We start from the raw sequence: 17,010 nt of genomic DNA, 5'->3' as shown, positions 1-17,010 counted from the left end.
AAGGAGCTAGGATGGGAACACGGGGAGCAGAAGATGGGAATCCCTGCGTAGGTGTAACCCAAGGAGAGTGTGAAGACGCACCATAAGCTGAGGATGGAAACCCCTGCGTATGAGTGGCCATGGGAGATGTGAAGCTAGGGATAGTGAGGGGGATGCCCATCACAGTCGACCCAGGAGTGATGGGTGTGCTCATTTGTTGAAAGGTGAGAGGCACTGTGTTAAAGGGTGGCATTCCCCCTAACGAAGTACCATGGTGCAAAGAGGTAGAGAATGGCGTGGAGAAGGAAAAGGTGCTAGGAGCGGAGATGGAAGATCCAACCCCTAGGGTGTGTGAAGCAAATGTGGAGTGTAATTCAAGATTTTGGAAAGATGATGAGAGATGATCAAGGTGTGATATAGAAGAGGGTGGGATGGGAGGGAAGTGAGAAGTGTGTGTAATATGCTCAAATGAAACAGAAGCTGTAGATGTACTTGAATTTCGTTTGCTTCGTGAGCCCCCTCTATTGAAGTTCACATACGCAAAGCCATCCGGATCTTGTACCTCAAGAGAAGAAACAGGCGAGGGTTTTGATTCATGCAACACAAAAGAATTGTACAAACCTGACATTGGACCTGGCGGAGATGATGAAGATGGATCGCCAAATGATCGGAGAGGTGGCCAGCATCACCAACTGGTCCGAATGTGGTAGCAAAACTGGTATGAGGGGTGTAAACATCACCGTACTTGTTGCGATAGTACTCCTCAAAGTCCTCCTCTGTCATGTTAGTGAAATCTGGTGAAGGTGGAGTGTCCTCCTCCTCACGGTGTCCATAATGCCGTCTCAACGCCTCCAATGATGGAGAAGCCTGATAAGACATCATAGGAACTGGAGAAGAAGGTGCCTAGAACATTGTCATTCGGTTATGAGTCGTATTGTGTGCCTTGCACAAAGACTAGCTCTCAACAATATCCGCAGGATACTCTTTACAAGAGCACCGGATCTGATACCATGTTAAGAAGATTGCTAGGGTTTGCACTGAGGATACACAGAGTGTACGACCACGACAGAAACACAAAGATAGACAGAGACACAGAGGGCAAAACTCAAACCCTAAACACAAAACTCAAAACTCAAACCCAAAACGCAAAACTCAAAACTCAAAACTCAAACACAAACACAAACAGAAACAGAAACAGAAGAAGGGAGAGAGAGAACACAACTCTGAAGTGAATGAATGCTGTAAATGAATGTAAGAGTGTACAGTGTGCTCAAGGGCAAAGCAATGTCGGAGTGTGACGTCCACCGAAGACGGATCCCAAGTCTGTGACCACCAGTCGGAGTGTAGGAGTGCTGAATAGTGAATGGCAGCAGGCTGGTCACCAAAACGCAGCAGTCGGGAGGCTGGAAACTGGTAAACGCAGCAGTGTACCACCGATCAGGGGCTGGAAAATGTGCACAATCTGCTGTAAACAGTGTTGGGAATAAAGGGCCATCATGCCTTTTATATGTGCATGGGTGTGAACACACCCTTAGCACATTGTACTTTCATACATATATCTATCTAAAACCTAAAGTGGTACGCTCGTCATTGTACTGGAAAAACGTGTTCACTCTCTACTCTGCTCACTCGCACTCTCTCTGTCTCCCTCACTGAGTGTAAGGTCTGTCTACCTCTATCTCTGTGCCTAATTGATTCCTTTAAACTGGTATCAGAGCGTAAGATGCCGAGTACGATCGTCAGTCAGACTGAGGCAGTCGTGAGCTGCAGAAAGTGGACAGGGTGTGGAGAGTGTGCGAGGGCTAGGCTCTAGCTGTGTGACAAGGCTCGTGGCGACTGGAAGGCGATAGGCGACACGCATCATGGTCGAACAGAGTAGTGGGCAGCAGTCGTCGCATGGCAGGTTGCGATTGACCTGCAACAGGTGCTTGGACCAGCGGGCGATGGTGACGGGACCAGCGGGCGACGATGACAGTCAAGCGCTGACCAGCTGGTTTGTCTTTCCGTTAGACCAGCGCGCGACGGTGACGGGAGCAGCGGGTGAGCGCGCAACGGTGACGGGAGCAATGGGTGAGCGCGTGACGGGGAGGACGTGAGACAGGTCTGACGGGTCAACGGACCCGTCATTTGAAACATCTTTTTTCCAAAAAAAAAAAAAAAAGAAAATCCTTTTCTCAAACTCCTTCCTCTAACCGGGGTTCGCACGTGCAAGCACAAAACATCAAATTTGTGCAATTTTTTCCTAGAAAACTGAGCACTGTTCGTGGAAAATTGAGGCATCTGCGTCGGAATTGCAGACATTGTACGCATTTGAATTGGGGATTTCGCCAAAATTGTTGAAATTTTGCTCATCCGAGTGAAATTTCTCAACATTTAGCCCAGAAATTTGGGGCTTTTCCTAGATTTGGGAAAATTGATGTAGGACAAGCAAATTTGTCTTAGAAATTGCGGGAATTTGTGACATTTTGTCCCCGACATTTGGAGCTTTTCATGTACATGCACAAATTGGGCTGAAATTAACCCAATTTCCAGACATTGAGACACATTGGACCCCGTGCAATTTGGGGCTTTTGCAATTTGGGCAAAATTTGTGCAGCATTTGGTCATTTTATGTACATGCAGGTTGAATTCCGCGCAATTTGGGCATCAACACTTGGTGAAATTTGGGGCTTTTGCTGAAATTGCTTTATTTTTGCAAAATTGGACAGCCCTATGCATGACAGAGGAAATGCAGATGTGTGTTTAACGCTTTTGAGCACAAAATTTTGGGGCTTTTGACCGTTTTGTCAAATTTTATGCCTGTGGGTACATGCACAACAGAAATTGCAGCTGAAATTTTGGGATTTCTCATGTAATGTGATGCACATGCCCTTTGGAACAGCTGTAATCAGTTGGATAATGCTGTAGCACTTGGTTTGGTGCTTCTGAAAACTGAATTACAGATCTGAAATCTGTACTTCTGCGTGGTCATTTATTGCTGATTGGTACTTGTTTATACCTTGGTCACTTGGGTGACAATTTGGGTCTGCATTTACTGGTTTTTTGGTCACTTTTGAGCTGAAAACATGGCTGGAACAATGACAGTAGTAATTTGATGCATATAAAGAAGCTTGAAGGCGCACATAATTTTGCAGTGTGGCAAAAGCAGTGCTACAATATCCTGTTACAAAAGAAGCAAGCAAAGCCGATCAAAACGAAAGGGTCAAAGCCTGTGGACATGGATCAGGAGGATTGGGATGAGTTGAATGAGCTTGCACGCTCAACCATAGAGCTATCGATTTCTGATGCCTTGCTGTTCAACATTAAAGGTTTGGATTCTGCATATGCTATATGGACTAAACTGGAAGAACTGTATGCACAGAAGAGCGCTGCAAGTAAAGTGCATTGGTTGAAAAAGCTTATGGATTTGTGTATGAAAGAAGGTACAGCAATGTCTACTCACTTGAGTTTAACTCCATTTTCAGCCAGCTGGTTGCCTTGAAGTTCATGATTGATGAGGAAATTAAGGCTACTTTCTTGCTTTGCACTCTACCAGAGAATTGGGATACATTCAGGACTGCTATGAGCAATTCTAATGTGATCCTTTTGTATACTGATGTAGAGAGTACTCTACTTATGGAAGAGATGAATCGGCAGAACAATGCATTTAGTAAGTCTTCCAATGCTTTGCATACTAGGGGCAGATCACAGCAAAAGGGCAAATATGATGGCAGGGGACGCAGTAAATCACGTGGCAAAGATGTTGAATGCCATCATTGTGGCAAAAAGAGTCACTTTAAATGTGATTGCTATAAATGGAAGAAAGAGAAAGGAAAAGGCAAGAAGACAGATGATTGCAAGGAAGAGAAGAAGGACAGTCAGCCTAAGAAGAGCAGTGTAAAAATCAAAGAGGTGAATGTAGTCACTCATGATAGTGACAGTGGGAGTGTACTCTTTGTCTCTTCACATTTTGGTGCACATGCTCTACTTGCAGATACAGATGATGACATGCATACTTGGATTCTTGATTCAGGTGCTTCCATTCATGTCACCCCTCATCGTGAGTGGTTTTCCGCATATACAGGGGGTCGACATGGTGTTGTCCATCTTGGGGACAACTATGTATGTGAGATTGCAGCTATCGGCAATGTGCAATTACAGTTTCAGCATGGCTCTGTCTTTACATTTCAACATGTACGGCATGTACCTCAGCTCAAAAAAGCTTGATTAGCACAGGGTAGCTAGATGATGATGGTTTTCATACCACCTTTGGTGATGGAAAATGGAAGATCTGTAAGAAATCCAGGGTTATTGCCAGAGGTTGCAAGAGTGATACATTGTATCCACTTCATGTATCTAGTATGCGTGACCATGTTGTTGCTGTGACTGAGCAGCCAAGTGTTTCTTTGTGGCATGGCAGGTTGGGACACATGAGTCAAACAGGAATGAAAGTGCTTTCTCGTTTGGGTTACTTGCCTTGTCTTCATTATGTTGATTTTGAGCATTGTGATCATTGTATTTATGGCAAACATTCACAAACTTCTCATAAAAAGTCTCTTTCTTTGAAATCTTCTCCTCTAGAGCTAGTACATTCGGATAAATGCCAAATGCTAGGGTTATCTTTAGGGGGAAAGAAATATTTTGTCACCTTTGTCGATGATGCTACACGGAAAGTATGGGTTTACCCTATTCGTAGCAAGGATGAACTGCTTGACAAGTTTAAAAAATTCTTGGCATTGGCTGAAAATCAGACAGATAAGACACTTAAGTGTCTTTGCTTTGACAATGGTGGGGAATATGTGTCCAAAGCCTTTCAGGAATTTTGTGATAGCAAAGGGATAAAGAGGAAGCTCACTACCCCTCATAATCCACCCCAAAATGGAGTTGCAGAGCGTATGAATCGGACCATATAGGATAAGGTTCGTACGATGTTGTCTCATGCTGCATACCCCATGGTTTTTGGGTAGAGGCTGTTATGACAGCCATTCACTTGATTAATCGGTCACCAAACAAGTCTTTGGGAGGGGGAGTTCCCCAAGAAGCATGGTCAGGCAAACCACCTTCATATGCTCATCTGAAAGTGTTTGACTGCGAGGCTTTTGTGCACATTCGTAAAGAAAAACGCAGCAAACTTGAGCCAAAGTCCTGTAAATGCATATGGTGACGAGGGTGAAATGGGGTATAAATCGTGGGATCCCGAGAAAAGGAAAATAGTACACAGCAATGATGTCATCTTCCGAGAAGATCGCATGCACAAACAACCCGAAAAGACTGAGGAGGTCCGTAGGGTTGTATTCCGGGAAGAAATACCTTTTGGACAGCAAAATGTGTTTGCTGTACAGCAGCAAATACCTGCTGTAAATGAACCTATAAATGCAGGAAATGATGCTGGAAATGATCAACCAGCTATTGTCCATGAAAATGAGCCATTACATGTGTAGGAACAGCCAAGACAGCAAGCTGTTAATGTTGATTTGCAGGCTGAAATGCGAAGACAGCATGTTGAAAGTGGAAATTTGCAGGAACAGCCAGCAAACAATGACCATTGGGTTAGGAGATCGTCTAGGGCTACTAGACAACGTGACAAATTTGTTCGTGGTGTAATTAATGTAGCTGAATATGTCATGTTGACAGATTGTGGTGAACCGTCTTGCTTCAAGGAAGCAATGGACAGACAGGACAACAAGAAATGGCATAAAGCCATGCTGTCAGAGATGGAATCTCTTGAAGGAAATGGCACTTGGGACTTGGTGCAGTGGCCTAAAGGGCAGAAAACCCTTCCATGCAAATGGTTTTACAAAATGAAAGTCACTTCTGGTTCCTCATCAAAGTACAAAGCAAGATTGGTTGCAAAGGGGTACAAGCAGGAGCATGCAATTGACTTTGATGGGATTTTCTCTCCTTTAGTCAAGATGACTACATTGAGAACCATTTTGGGCTTGGTTGCAGTTGAGGATATGGAACTCATACAGATGGATGTAAAGACTGCGTTTTTACATGGTGATCTGCATGAAGACATATATATGCAGCAGCCTGAAGGGTTTGTTGAAAAAGGGAAATAACAAATGGTATGTAAACTCAAAAGAAGTTTGTATGGGCTGAAACAAGCACCAAGAGAATGGTATCATAAATTTGATACATTCATGCAGTCCCAAGGCTTTCATAGAAGTCAAGTGGATCCTGCTTGTACACCAAGAGGGCAGCAGATGGTAGCCTGATTATCTTGGTTTTGTATGTTGATGACATGTTGATTGCTGGCAGGGATACTCATGCCTTGGATTCATTGAAGCAAAGTCTTCATGGCAGCTTTGACATGAAGGATCTCGGTGATGCAAATCACATTCTTGGCATGCGAATAATCAGAGATAGATCTAAAGGCTTACTCTATCTATCTCAGTAAGAGTATATCTCCAAAGTTTTGTAGCGTTTCAATATGGAGGGGGGGAAAACATTTGGGGTTCCATTGCCTCCATATGTGAAACTCAGCGCAGAGGACAGCCCTACATCTGATGATGAGAAGGCTGAAATGGCTAAGATACCATATGCTTCAGCTGTTGGCAGTTTGATGTATGCTATGGTTGCTACACGTCGTGACATTGCTTTTGCAGTGGGAGTGGTTAGCAGATACATGGCAACCCTTGGCAAGAAGCATTGGGATGCAGTGAAAGGTATTATGAGATACCTCAAAGGCACAAAGGAGTTGTGTATCTGCTTTGGAAAGCAAAAGGCATCTGTTGTTGGCTTTACGTATGCTTGTCATGCGGACTGCAGGAAGTCCACTTCTGGGTATGTGTTTACTTTCACAGGAGGAGCGGTCTCTTGGATCTCTAGGCTACAAAAGTATGTTGCATTGTCTACTACAGAGGCAGAGTATGTAGCTGCCAGTGAGGCATGCAAGGAGGCTTTATGGCTTTCACGTCTGGTGGGAGAGCTTGGCATCACAGAGTTACCTGTTTTCCATTGTGATAGTCAGAGTGCTATTATGCTAGCACGAAATCCTGTCTTTCTTGCAAAGACAAAGCACATACAGGTGAAGTATCACTTGATTAGAGATGTACTTGACAGCAAGAGCATTGAGCTTGTCAAAGTGCATATAGATGATAATCTTGCAGACCTTCTCACGAAGGGTCTTCCAGCAGAGCGGTTTGCTCCTTGCCGACAGATGATGGGAGTTGGATAGATATATTTATTTCAGCTTTGTACATACTTAGACTTAGCTGATTCTTTTCTCCTCTTAAGGCACATTGCCTTTAGGTGGGAGGTTGTTGGGAATAAAGGGCCATCGTGCCTTTTATATGTGGGTGTGAACACACCCTTAGCACATTGTACTTTCATACATATATCTATCTAAAACCTAAAGTGGTACACTCGTCATTGTACCGGAAAAACGTGTTCACTCTCTACTCTGCTCACTCGCACAGTCTTTGTCTCCCTCAGTGAGCGTAAGGTTTGTCTACCTCTATCTCCGTGCCTAATCGATTCCTTCAAACAGCAGGCTGAAATAGTGTCTGAGAGTGTTAGGGCCTGCAATGCTGAAAACGCAGGTTGGCTGACCCTGGAGATGATGGACAGCAGGCTGAACAGCAGTCTGGGACAATTTGGAGCAGTCGCTAGCAGCTGAGAGCTGTCGCCTACAGCAATTGACAGGCTGAAGATGATGTGGGTGCAGTCTATGATGGCTGGACAGTAGATGGAGGCGGGCTGCAGGCTGAAAACTGGGCACCAACAGCAGCAGAGGGTGTGTGGACTGGTGTAGCCTGCAAACAAGGATGATTTCTGAATGGGGGCAGCCTGTCTATTTATAGATGTGGAAGGGCGCCCCAAAAATTAGGGTTTCCACTAAACTCTCTCGAACCGCTCCCCACTTTAGGGTTTTACTCTAAAAGAGTATTTTTAGTGTGTTTTGGGGCTGCTTAAGAGGCTAATCAGCAAGCAAGGCATATTTTAGCTCAATAGTATAACTGTTAACAACATGAAAACTCGACTAGATCAGGCCAGTAGTAGATGGGGGGCCCCAACAGTATCAAACGGATGGTGTTAGTAGGTTGGGAGCAAACATAGCCTGCCTGATGATGAAGGGCAGTGATATGATGTCCAAGGCAGCACGTGGAGATGGAGGGCAGTAGCCACCTGAAGAAGATGGCAGCAATAATGCACCTCTTCTAGCTTAACACCAAAAAGGTACATCTTCAAATCCAAAGAGGTGCAATTGCTATTGAAAGATGGGGCATGATGTCAGTGAATATCAGAAATGCATTCCCTCAGAGTAGTCACCAACAAGATAGTCAACTTTACCAGGCACAAGAAATATACTTTCATCCATCTGGTGCTAGTATAATCCTTCTATTCATGATCAATGTTTCTCGATCTCTGATGTGTTTTTACCTAGTATTTTGATAGTAGTGCTTCTTAGTACATCACCTCATGTTGAGAATTGTTCTCTTCTACTTCTCATGTGTCTAATGGGGATGTAGTTATGTGCGCCAACAATGCCTCTTATGTAGTTAAAGGCGTTGGTCATGTGCACAGCATTAAGAGTTTTTGGTAGTTCCATGACATTCTAGGATGTCCCCTATGTGCTAGGCATTACGAAGAACTTTTTTCTCTCAGTCATTTCCATTTTTGGCTTTTAAGCTATCTTTGATGGCCCTCGCTGTGCGGTTTATGATGTTTGTGTACCGTTTTCTATTGTTTTGACCAGCACTCTACTTCATGACTTTATTGTCTTGATTCTTATAATCAGTAGCATGTTAAAATCTCTATTGATGGTGCTCTTGCAACAAGTGACCTTTTTATGACACATGGTTCTTCAAGGCCACATATTTCAGATTTTTTGATTTTCATTTCATATATTGATGATTTGGTTATTATTGGGATCAATGCTGACCAAGTTGCAGCATTAAAACATTACTTACAGCAGTCACCTGTTGTCATTTATTTTGGTGTGTTTCGTTCATCTTTGGCTCCCCAGTTTGTCACCATTGAGTGGGCATACAATAATCAACTTCCTAGGCAAGCAGGACCATCCACGACCCTTTTGTGGACCTTTGGCAGTCAGTGAAGAGTATCTTCACATGTTTCAAAGACACCAAGGATTTAACCTGTTTCTTCAAGGCTATTTCTTCACTTATTATGCATGGACTATGGATTGTGATTGGGCTGGTTACTCAGAAGACAGTTTCATAGATCTTTTCATGAAGGCTCTTCCTCCATTAGAATTTAAAGCTTTTCAGCTATCTCTACATTTGATACCTTTTAAACATGATCTGTCATTCATTGTCTTGCTATGGGTTGCTATATCCATTAGGTTGAACATGTGTAACCACGACCACATGTATTATTTTTCTAGGAATTTTTTTGCTTTCCTAGATGTTCACCCATGCTGTGGAGGGGGTTTTGCAGGTCATCTCACTAGGTCTGCATTAGTGCCCTTTATTGGGGCTCATTAATGTGTCTAAACTGTCATTTATGAAAGTTTTTACCCCTGGTTGTGGTTGCTAGGATTAGAGTTTCTTATGACGATTAAGCTGTTTTAGGTTTAGGTTTGACTATAAAAGGAGACATTGTGCAATCCTAGCACATAAAGTATGGCATTATTTCATTGTGGTCTTCTGAGCATTGTACTTTCATTTATTTGTTAGTAGATTGGCTTTCGTTTGTGATCGAGTATCATTGTATGTTAGCTGCGCACAAACCCCCTGGGCAAAAACACACACACACCCCAAAAAAGAAAAACAAAAGAAAAAAGAAAAAACCCTCTATCACGCACAATTACTGCACACTTGGGCCAACAAGGTATAGCTTGCAAATTCTTTTTGATCCAACCCCCTCTCAAAAGCTGATTGTCATCCTCCATTGTGAAAGTAAAGACTCTTTCTCTATTAGTCGCAATTACTCCCAATAGGCTGTCCCTTCAATAGAAGAGATCTATCTAGGTCTGACAAGTGCTTGGATTTTCTCTCCACTTAGGAGGATTCACTCTCCTAGTGAAAAGGCAACTTGCTTGAAGAATCTCCCTTAGAAAGGAAAAAGACCTCTTCAATAGCCATTGGTGCTACTTGATGGAAGCTAAATGATATAGATCTCTAGGCATTGGTAATGGCTGTCGTGAATCTCACCACCAAGCTCCTCCCTAGATTTTTGGTTGTGATCTCTTGGAAAATCCAGTGTATGTCTTGCTGTCATGGTCTTCCAAGTGTGAGGGTAAGAGACCATAACCTCCATAGTAGTAGCTTCTCCCAAGGCTCCTCAATTGGAAGAAGACCCTTGATAATAAGCTTAACCAATCAAGGCTATGCTATGACTATCTAGGTCAATAATCCCTGGACTGTCTCATGTATCATCATTAGATTTGATTACCCTTGATGTTCCTTTACAGTTCCACATCCTGATCAACTATGGTGTTATGACTTTCAAACATCTCTCTTTTTGTAAACCACATTGTCAAAATGCACCACCTCGTACCACATCCTGATCAACTATGGTGTTATGAGTTTCAAACATCTCTCTTTTTGTAAACCACATTGTCAAAATGCACCACCTAGTATCCATGGGACTTGGAAATCTCCATTCAGAGTGGCACTTCTATGGAAGTATGAAGATAAAGTTGTTGCATCTTAATGAAACTCCATAAAAATATATTTGCAATTTTCTTTGGTATGAGACTAGATATTGTTGGACTTTAAGAGTATGACCTTCCTAGTGCATCGCACTTGCTACTGTTTCACCTCCCGCGATTTAACTTGAATGTATGAATGGGTGTATGAGAGAATGTGGATGCTTGTATCCCATCGGCAAGGATACACTTTTCATTGTAGACAGTGTCTTAGGTGAATAAAGAATAGAGGAATTTATTGTGTATAACTGGCAGTATTATCTCTCATCCTTTTCCCACACTCTGCAAGTGTTTGCTCTCCACGCTGTCTTCTTTATCACCATTTTATTCCTCCATCTTCACTCACCATAGCTGTCTGTTTCAGCTGCATATTGCTCTTGTGTTTCCTATAACATCAAAATTAGTCTCAGGCTGTGCTCGATGATGTCAGATATCATTCCATCATACGTCCCACTCAGATATGGTTTTGTTTTGGAAACATAGGTTTGGGAGAATACTTTTACCTTTTGGGAGACTACAACTCTTGCTTGGTATTCATGTATGAATTTTGAAACTTTCAAGTTAACACGGGTACTATGTCAGGCAAGATTTAAACTGGCATTTCAATCCAAATTGGAAAAAAGACACCACTTTTGACAGATCAAAAATCCAATAACCTAAAGTAATGCCATTCTCCTTTGTTGTCTTGCACATCATGTCTTTCTTTTCTTGGACATTTGAAAGGTTTCTGCTTAGATCAAAGAGTATATTGAAAACCTATACTTTGTTGCTCATGATTTATATAAGGGTATCAATAGATGCAACTGCAATTTTTAGGAGGATGGCCCCCACCTTTTTTTTGTTGTTTTGGGTTTTTGGGGTTGGGGGTTGTGTGTTCCAAGTGTAACATTCAAGTGGTTTTGTTTTCACAGGTGTTGTCGCGGTACCCTGCTTGTGTTTTGAAACCTGTCCAAAGCAGCTTTCCTGGTCTGTACTCGACAAATGACCTGATTGGAATTAAGCCCAAAGACTTAGTCTGGGTAACACTCAGTTCGATTCAAATTCTACAATATTCTTTGTGGGTCATTTGAGTCTGGTTGGTGTATTTGGTGTGTAAAGGCTTCAAAAGAAGTTTTCTGTGAGATGTGATAGCCTTCTTTTGTTGCTTGCAGGTTTGCCCATCGGCTGCTGAAATAGTGGAAGTCTTTATCTTTTTGAAGAATCCTTGTCATATAAGCAAGCTTCTTTTGACAGTAGCCCATGGGTCAGAGGATGGGACATCTCCTGTCTCTTTTGATGTGAGGGCTGGGCGTTATATTGATGGTCTGAAGCTTATTTTGGAAGTTGAGTGTTGGAACTTTCGTTCAAACTTGTTTTGTGTTTCTGTTAGGGTTCTTGGTTTTTTCCATCCGGTAGCTGAACAGTCATTGCATCCATCCAACAGCTGAATAGATACTTTGGATTAGATCACCAACTCGTTTGACAAAACTCAAAATGTACTTCATTATAACTGGTAGACTGTCAAGGATGTGAGTTATTCTGCTCATGAGCAGAAGATTTCTTCAGGGCTTCCCTTCTATCTAGTTATGAGCTGTTTGGATGCTCCACTATGCCTAATTTTTTTTACTATGTTTCTCAGCACATCTTGTTGAAGCTACTAAATATTCAAGCCAAGCAGCTGCATTTTCCCACTGTGGATGTTTCTTTTTCCAAAGATCTAATAATTATGATATAGATAAATGCCATACACTTTTCTGTCAAATTGCTAGAGGTTTTTTGTCAGAATATGTAAGGAAATCTTGAAAAGTTTGAACACAAGTCCTCCATCTGGGGTATTTAGCACTACTGCTGCCGATAAGGAACAGTTGGAATTTCCAACAAGCTTTATTTCGAGCTGATAGGACATGTTTTAATGCTGCCATAAGAAAGTGTAACTGGAATAATGGTCTTTTTTTTTGAACTTTGTATAGCAAATGTTCTGTTAGTTTAATTATATGTAGTTTAAACTTTGGATGACATTAAATGCCATGTTAAGAACAGTCATCTGGGTACATGAGAAAAAGTCATTACAATGAAGGTAAAGGGAAACAGATAGCTCCTCTCTCATGTGTAAGACGCCCAGGCCCTAAGGAGCAAGAACTGCTGTACATGTTGCTTAGAATAGGCTGGAGACCAAAGAAATGTGGAAGGTTACAGCATAGAGACAACATGATGACATATACAATGGCATTCCTCCTTTCTTTGAACTATGGAAGGACTCAAGCAGCTGCTGAACAAGTGTGGGTTATGAGCAAACTCATTTCTATTGTCTCTATGCTTGCAAAACTTCATGCAGTGCGCATTTAGTCTTGAAAGTCCTTGACCTTGGACTCTTTGAGAAGAGTGAATCCATCTCTGAAGAGACAAGGGATCTCCTCTTCTTGGATAATAGTTGAATCGATCTCTGAAGAGAGAATGAATCTCTTCTTACTCCCATAATAGACTGGCAGTGTCATATATAGTGTTTCTCTGTCTCCATCTCTGTCTGGCACAGCTGATTTATCCTTATTTAGTTCTCTCACTCTCAGTTGATGAGATAAAGTGGTCCTAGCCAAATTTGGAACAGTGTTCAGCAGTCTATCTGCTTGAGTGAACACTATAGTGTTTACAACACTCATCTCCTGAGGAGTAAAGTAGAAACGTGTGGGTACTCTACACCCAGGCTGGTCCGGTGCAATAACCAAAGCGACTGGTGCCATCTCTTCAGGAGAACTAGAGCTCCTTGAAAAAAAGTAATCTCCAAGTTCAAATAATGGGTGCCGCAAACTTGACCTCAAAATGTCTGTCCAAGTCTCTAGTTCTGATCTTGTGAAAAAGATTTGGCTCCAGGGACCTTGTGAAGCTATAGGTAGCTTGCCTTTACCTGCTAACCAGGTTTTATTTGCAAGGATGTGGTAGATTACTGTTTTGTTGACCTTTCTCTAGATCTTCTAGTTGACAGATGAAGTTCCTCATTTGGAACTTCATACCATGAGATGGTTATGGAGGTCCAGCCAGGGCGAAGATTTATTGGGGTTGTTCAGCCAAGATCTAGAGGTGGGCCAGTGCCTTTTTTGACTATAGTGATGCTCGTATTTGAACCTTCCATAATGGCATTTACATGCCAATTTGAAGGAGAAAATCAGATTAAAATTGAGAATTGTGTGGACATATGAAGAGAGTAAAGTGAACAGTGAACACTTGATTGCTTTTGATATGACAAGAAAGTTCAAATTTATAGGCTTGTGGGCCTTATCTTTGTCAAAGGTCCATTTCATAGTTCAACCATATGTCACAGTTACATTCAAACCTCAAGTGTTATCACACATTCCAAACCTAACTGTTCACATGCAAGATTTGTGATTTTTAGAATAGCGGGTTTGCTCCAAAATCTCCAAGAAATCTAAGCTTTATGAAGTCCTGTTAACCCACCCAATTTGATTATATCTAAGTGTTAACCCACCCAATTTGATTATATCTAAGTATTCATATGGCTTTCACTTCAGCCCATAGGCTACAGTTAAGCACGACTTGCATCAAGAGGTATGTTTGATGGTGTTGGTGAATTTGATGAAGACGACTTGCTGCACACAGTGACCAAGGAAGCTGTCTTATAGTGCACGAGGGGAAAAAGATGTACAATAGGAGAGCATGCCGAATACTTGCACAAGAGCTGAGAGAAAGAACAAAGAGATTTTCTTCAGAATGTCAAAAGTGATATGAGGTAGAAGTTTGGAATGCTTGCACAATATCATGTCTACTAAGGCAGTGAAAAAGAAACTTTGGAGACTTAAATTTAGAAGCACAACCTAAAATGCCCTCTAATAAGAGTTATGTTGGAGGGAGGGAGGAGGAAGTTGGGTAGGTAAATGGGTATGTTAAGTAATGTCAGTTTGACTGCATGCCTTGAGAATTCAATGAGTTACTCATGACTGTTTCACCATCTTAGCTGCTCTTTTAAGAGTGTTCCAATCATACTGAAGCCCATGGTATCAATCACTTATGGCTCTTTCATCACTTAGCTGCCCTTTTAAAAGAATACTGCAATCACACTCACGCTCATGGGATCTGTCATCAATGGCTATAGATGGAAGGCCAAAATTCATACAAATGACATAGGTACTCAACATGTGTGATAGTTATTTGACTGTCAGACTTTCTACTTGATCGCAGGGAGCAACTTTGCCAAGATGTGCAAATGGGACAAAATTGGTTTATCCTCTGGTCGGTGTTGTGAATACCGAAGATGCTGCAATAACTGGTGCTGGATCATGGCCAGGCAACCCAGGAGGAAAATCTTTTCCTTGGTTGTATGAATTTGAAGAGCAAGAAGGTGAAGTTGATTTTTTGACCAGGGTGGTTGCTCTAACTTTCTATCCTGCTTCACCGGGAAACATTGCAATGACTCTTGGGCAGGTATGATTATTTAACAGGATTGATTTTTGTTTTCCTTTGTGGCAAGAAAAGATGCACTGTGCTTTATTTTGATTGGCAGCCGCTAGAAATACATACTGACAATTATTAACTGTTATCACATGGTTTTGTACAGAATGCATGTACTCCCTGTTGCACTATCTCTGTTCTAAATGCATGGCTTGTTTGAGTGTATAGATCGAGATTTTTGGATTCTTTCTCCCATGGGGCAAGTTTACGACAAGTGAGGATGAGCCTTGGTTGGAAGTTGCTGCGAAAGGATCTGAGTCTCAAATTAAGTCTAGTGTATTTGAAGCACAAAACCCTTTTTCAGGCTTTGATGAAAAATATGAATCCACCTGCAAGGCTGACAATGCCATGAAAAAACCAGGGTCTACTATTCAGAGTTCAAATATTCTTGGACATGGTCTGGATTTTCTTACTGGTGATATAGGTGCACCAGTCCAGGGTTCTGTTTCAGAGCCTGGAAGTTGGGAACAACCATCATATAAGAAGGATGAGAGCTGGGAAATCTTCTTAACTGATTCTGAAGAGATTCCAGATTCCTTTGATGATCCTCTGCGCAGAAGTTCTGACAGTTGTAGTACAGAAGCAAAAAGTGCATCAGGAGAATATTCAGATGCTGTCAAAACGTTTTGTGGTTCAGGCCTGGTAAGCTTGAAAATGTTGTAACTTGTCACTGGTCACGTCAAATTTTGTCTTGTATTCAAGTTGGAAGGGTTTTCTAATGGTTTGACAAATTCTTCTCTGTATAATGTCTGTCTTAACGGCACTTTGAAATGCATGTGTCTACACCCTTCTTAACAGGCAAAGCGTCTGACATTCTCTGAAACCATGGAGCTCGAGATAATGCGTTTCAAAGTTGGTTTATCTGCAGCAGAAAGGGATAGAGTCCTCTTGGGACTTGGCAAGGATCCTGTGTTTGTGGATCCCAATCGGTCACTATCACCTTTATATTCTGGTCAAGTTAGCCTGGTGGCAACACAGCTTGCCTCCATTAATCAGATAGCATTTGAGGATCAAAACTTATCAGATATTGGGATCAGTAAGCTACAATCAGGAAGCTGTAAGATTCTGGATCAGAATGATGGCTGTGAAATCCACAGTAATTCCAAATTTCGGAAAATGAGAAATTCTTTCAAGTTAACAGGACTAGCACCATGTGCTTTGTGCCAAAGAAAAGTTTGTCCAGCTTGTAGTGCTTGTAAGGAGGAAGTTGTACTTGCAGGAAATTATGATGGTTTGAATGGCAGCCAAGCAACTTACGAGAAACTCAGTTCAACTGATATTATCTGCAAAAAATGTTGTCCGCAAATTATTATTGATGCTTTTCTTCTGGACAGGCTGAAATCTCTAGCATCTGAAAGAAGGAAAAGCCGAATTCGGAATGCTGCAGCCAAGGCAGTTGAAGAGATTTTTGGCAACTGGTTTAGTTCCATTCCAAGGAATTTTGATCAACGAACATCAACTAAGGGAACATGGCTTGATGCTCTCCTTAAGGGTGAAGATTCTTTAGCAGAATACCCAAATGCAAGCTTGCTAGCTACAGTAAGTTCTTCTTGACTAACAATGAAATGTTCAGGGAATTTTCCTCCCCAGAAAAAGATAATAGCTTTATGTTTCATGTATGTACTAAATGTCAAATCTGCAAGTTACCAACTGTGCTTGTAGTTTGCAACATCTTCACCGGGTGCAATTCACCCTAGATTCTGCAAAAGCAATCACAAAATTCTTCTCTACTGTAATGCGTAATACTTGATAAATCTTTGTTATTGGCAGCAGAAGAAGCATGGACAGAACATGCAAGAGATGCTGTGGACATGTGAAAATTGGATTCTTTTCTATACCCAAAGAAAAAGTGCATGTACTGGCTTATTCCCAACAAAAAAGAAATACATTAAGAGTTCACTTGAGTGAAGATTCTCTCCCCTTTGGCATCATTGAGATCACATAACTGTCTGCTGAAGAGTATGCACTGAAATACCTCTGATTCACTGCCTTGGAAA

The 17,010-nt window shown here is 41.9% G+C and overlaps 1 protein-coding gene across 1 annotated transcript in view; it reads left to right on the top strand.

Annotated features, from left to right (window-relative positions):
* The window catches only part of SAC9 (sacI homology domain-containing protein / WW domain-containing protein), a 116,681-nt gene that overhangs the window by 84,913 nt on the left and 14,758 nt on the right, over positions 1-17,010 (top strand). Inside the window, exons 5-9 of the mRNA XM_087697552.1 lie at positions 11,485-11,592; positions 11,725-11,895; positions 14,744-14,986; positions 15,182-15,655; positions 15,812-16,552. Of these exons, the coding sequence (XP_087553678.1) occupies positions 11,485-11,592; positions 11,725-11,895; positions 14,744-14,986; positions 15,182-15,655; positions 15,812-16,552 (1,737 nt within the window). The remainder of the gene's footprint in view (positions 1-11,484; positions 11,593-11,724; positions 11,896-14,743; positions 14,987-15,181; positions 15,656-15,811; positions 16,553-17,010) is intronic.

Source organism: Lygodium microphyllum, chromosome 2 (assembly GCF_053477565.2).
Source record: "Lygodium microphyllum isolate KBCC chromosome 2, Lygodium_microphyllum_v1.1.10, whole genome shotgun sequence".
In the NCBI taxonomy this organism is placed as follows: Eukaryota; Viridiplantae; Streptophyta; class Polypodiopsida; order Schizaeales; family Lygodiaceae; genus Lygodium; species Lygodium microphyllum.
This window is presented reverse-complemented; position numbering and strand designations above follow the sequence as displayed.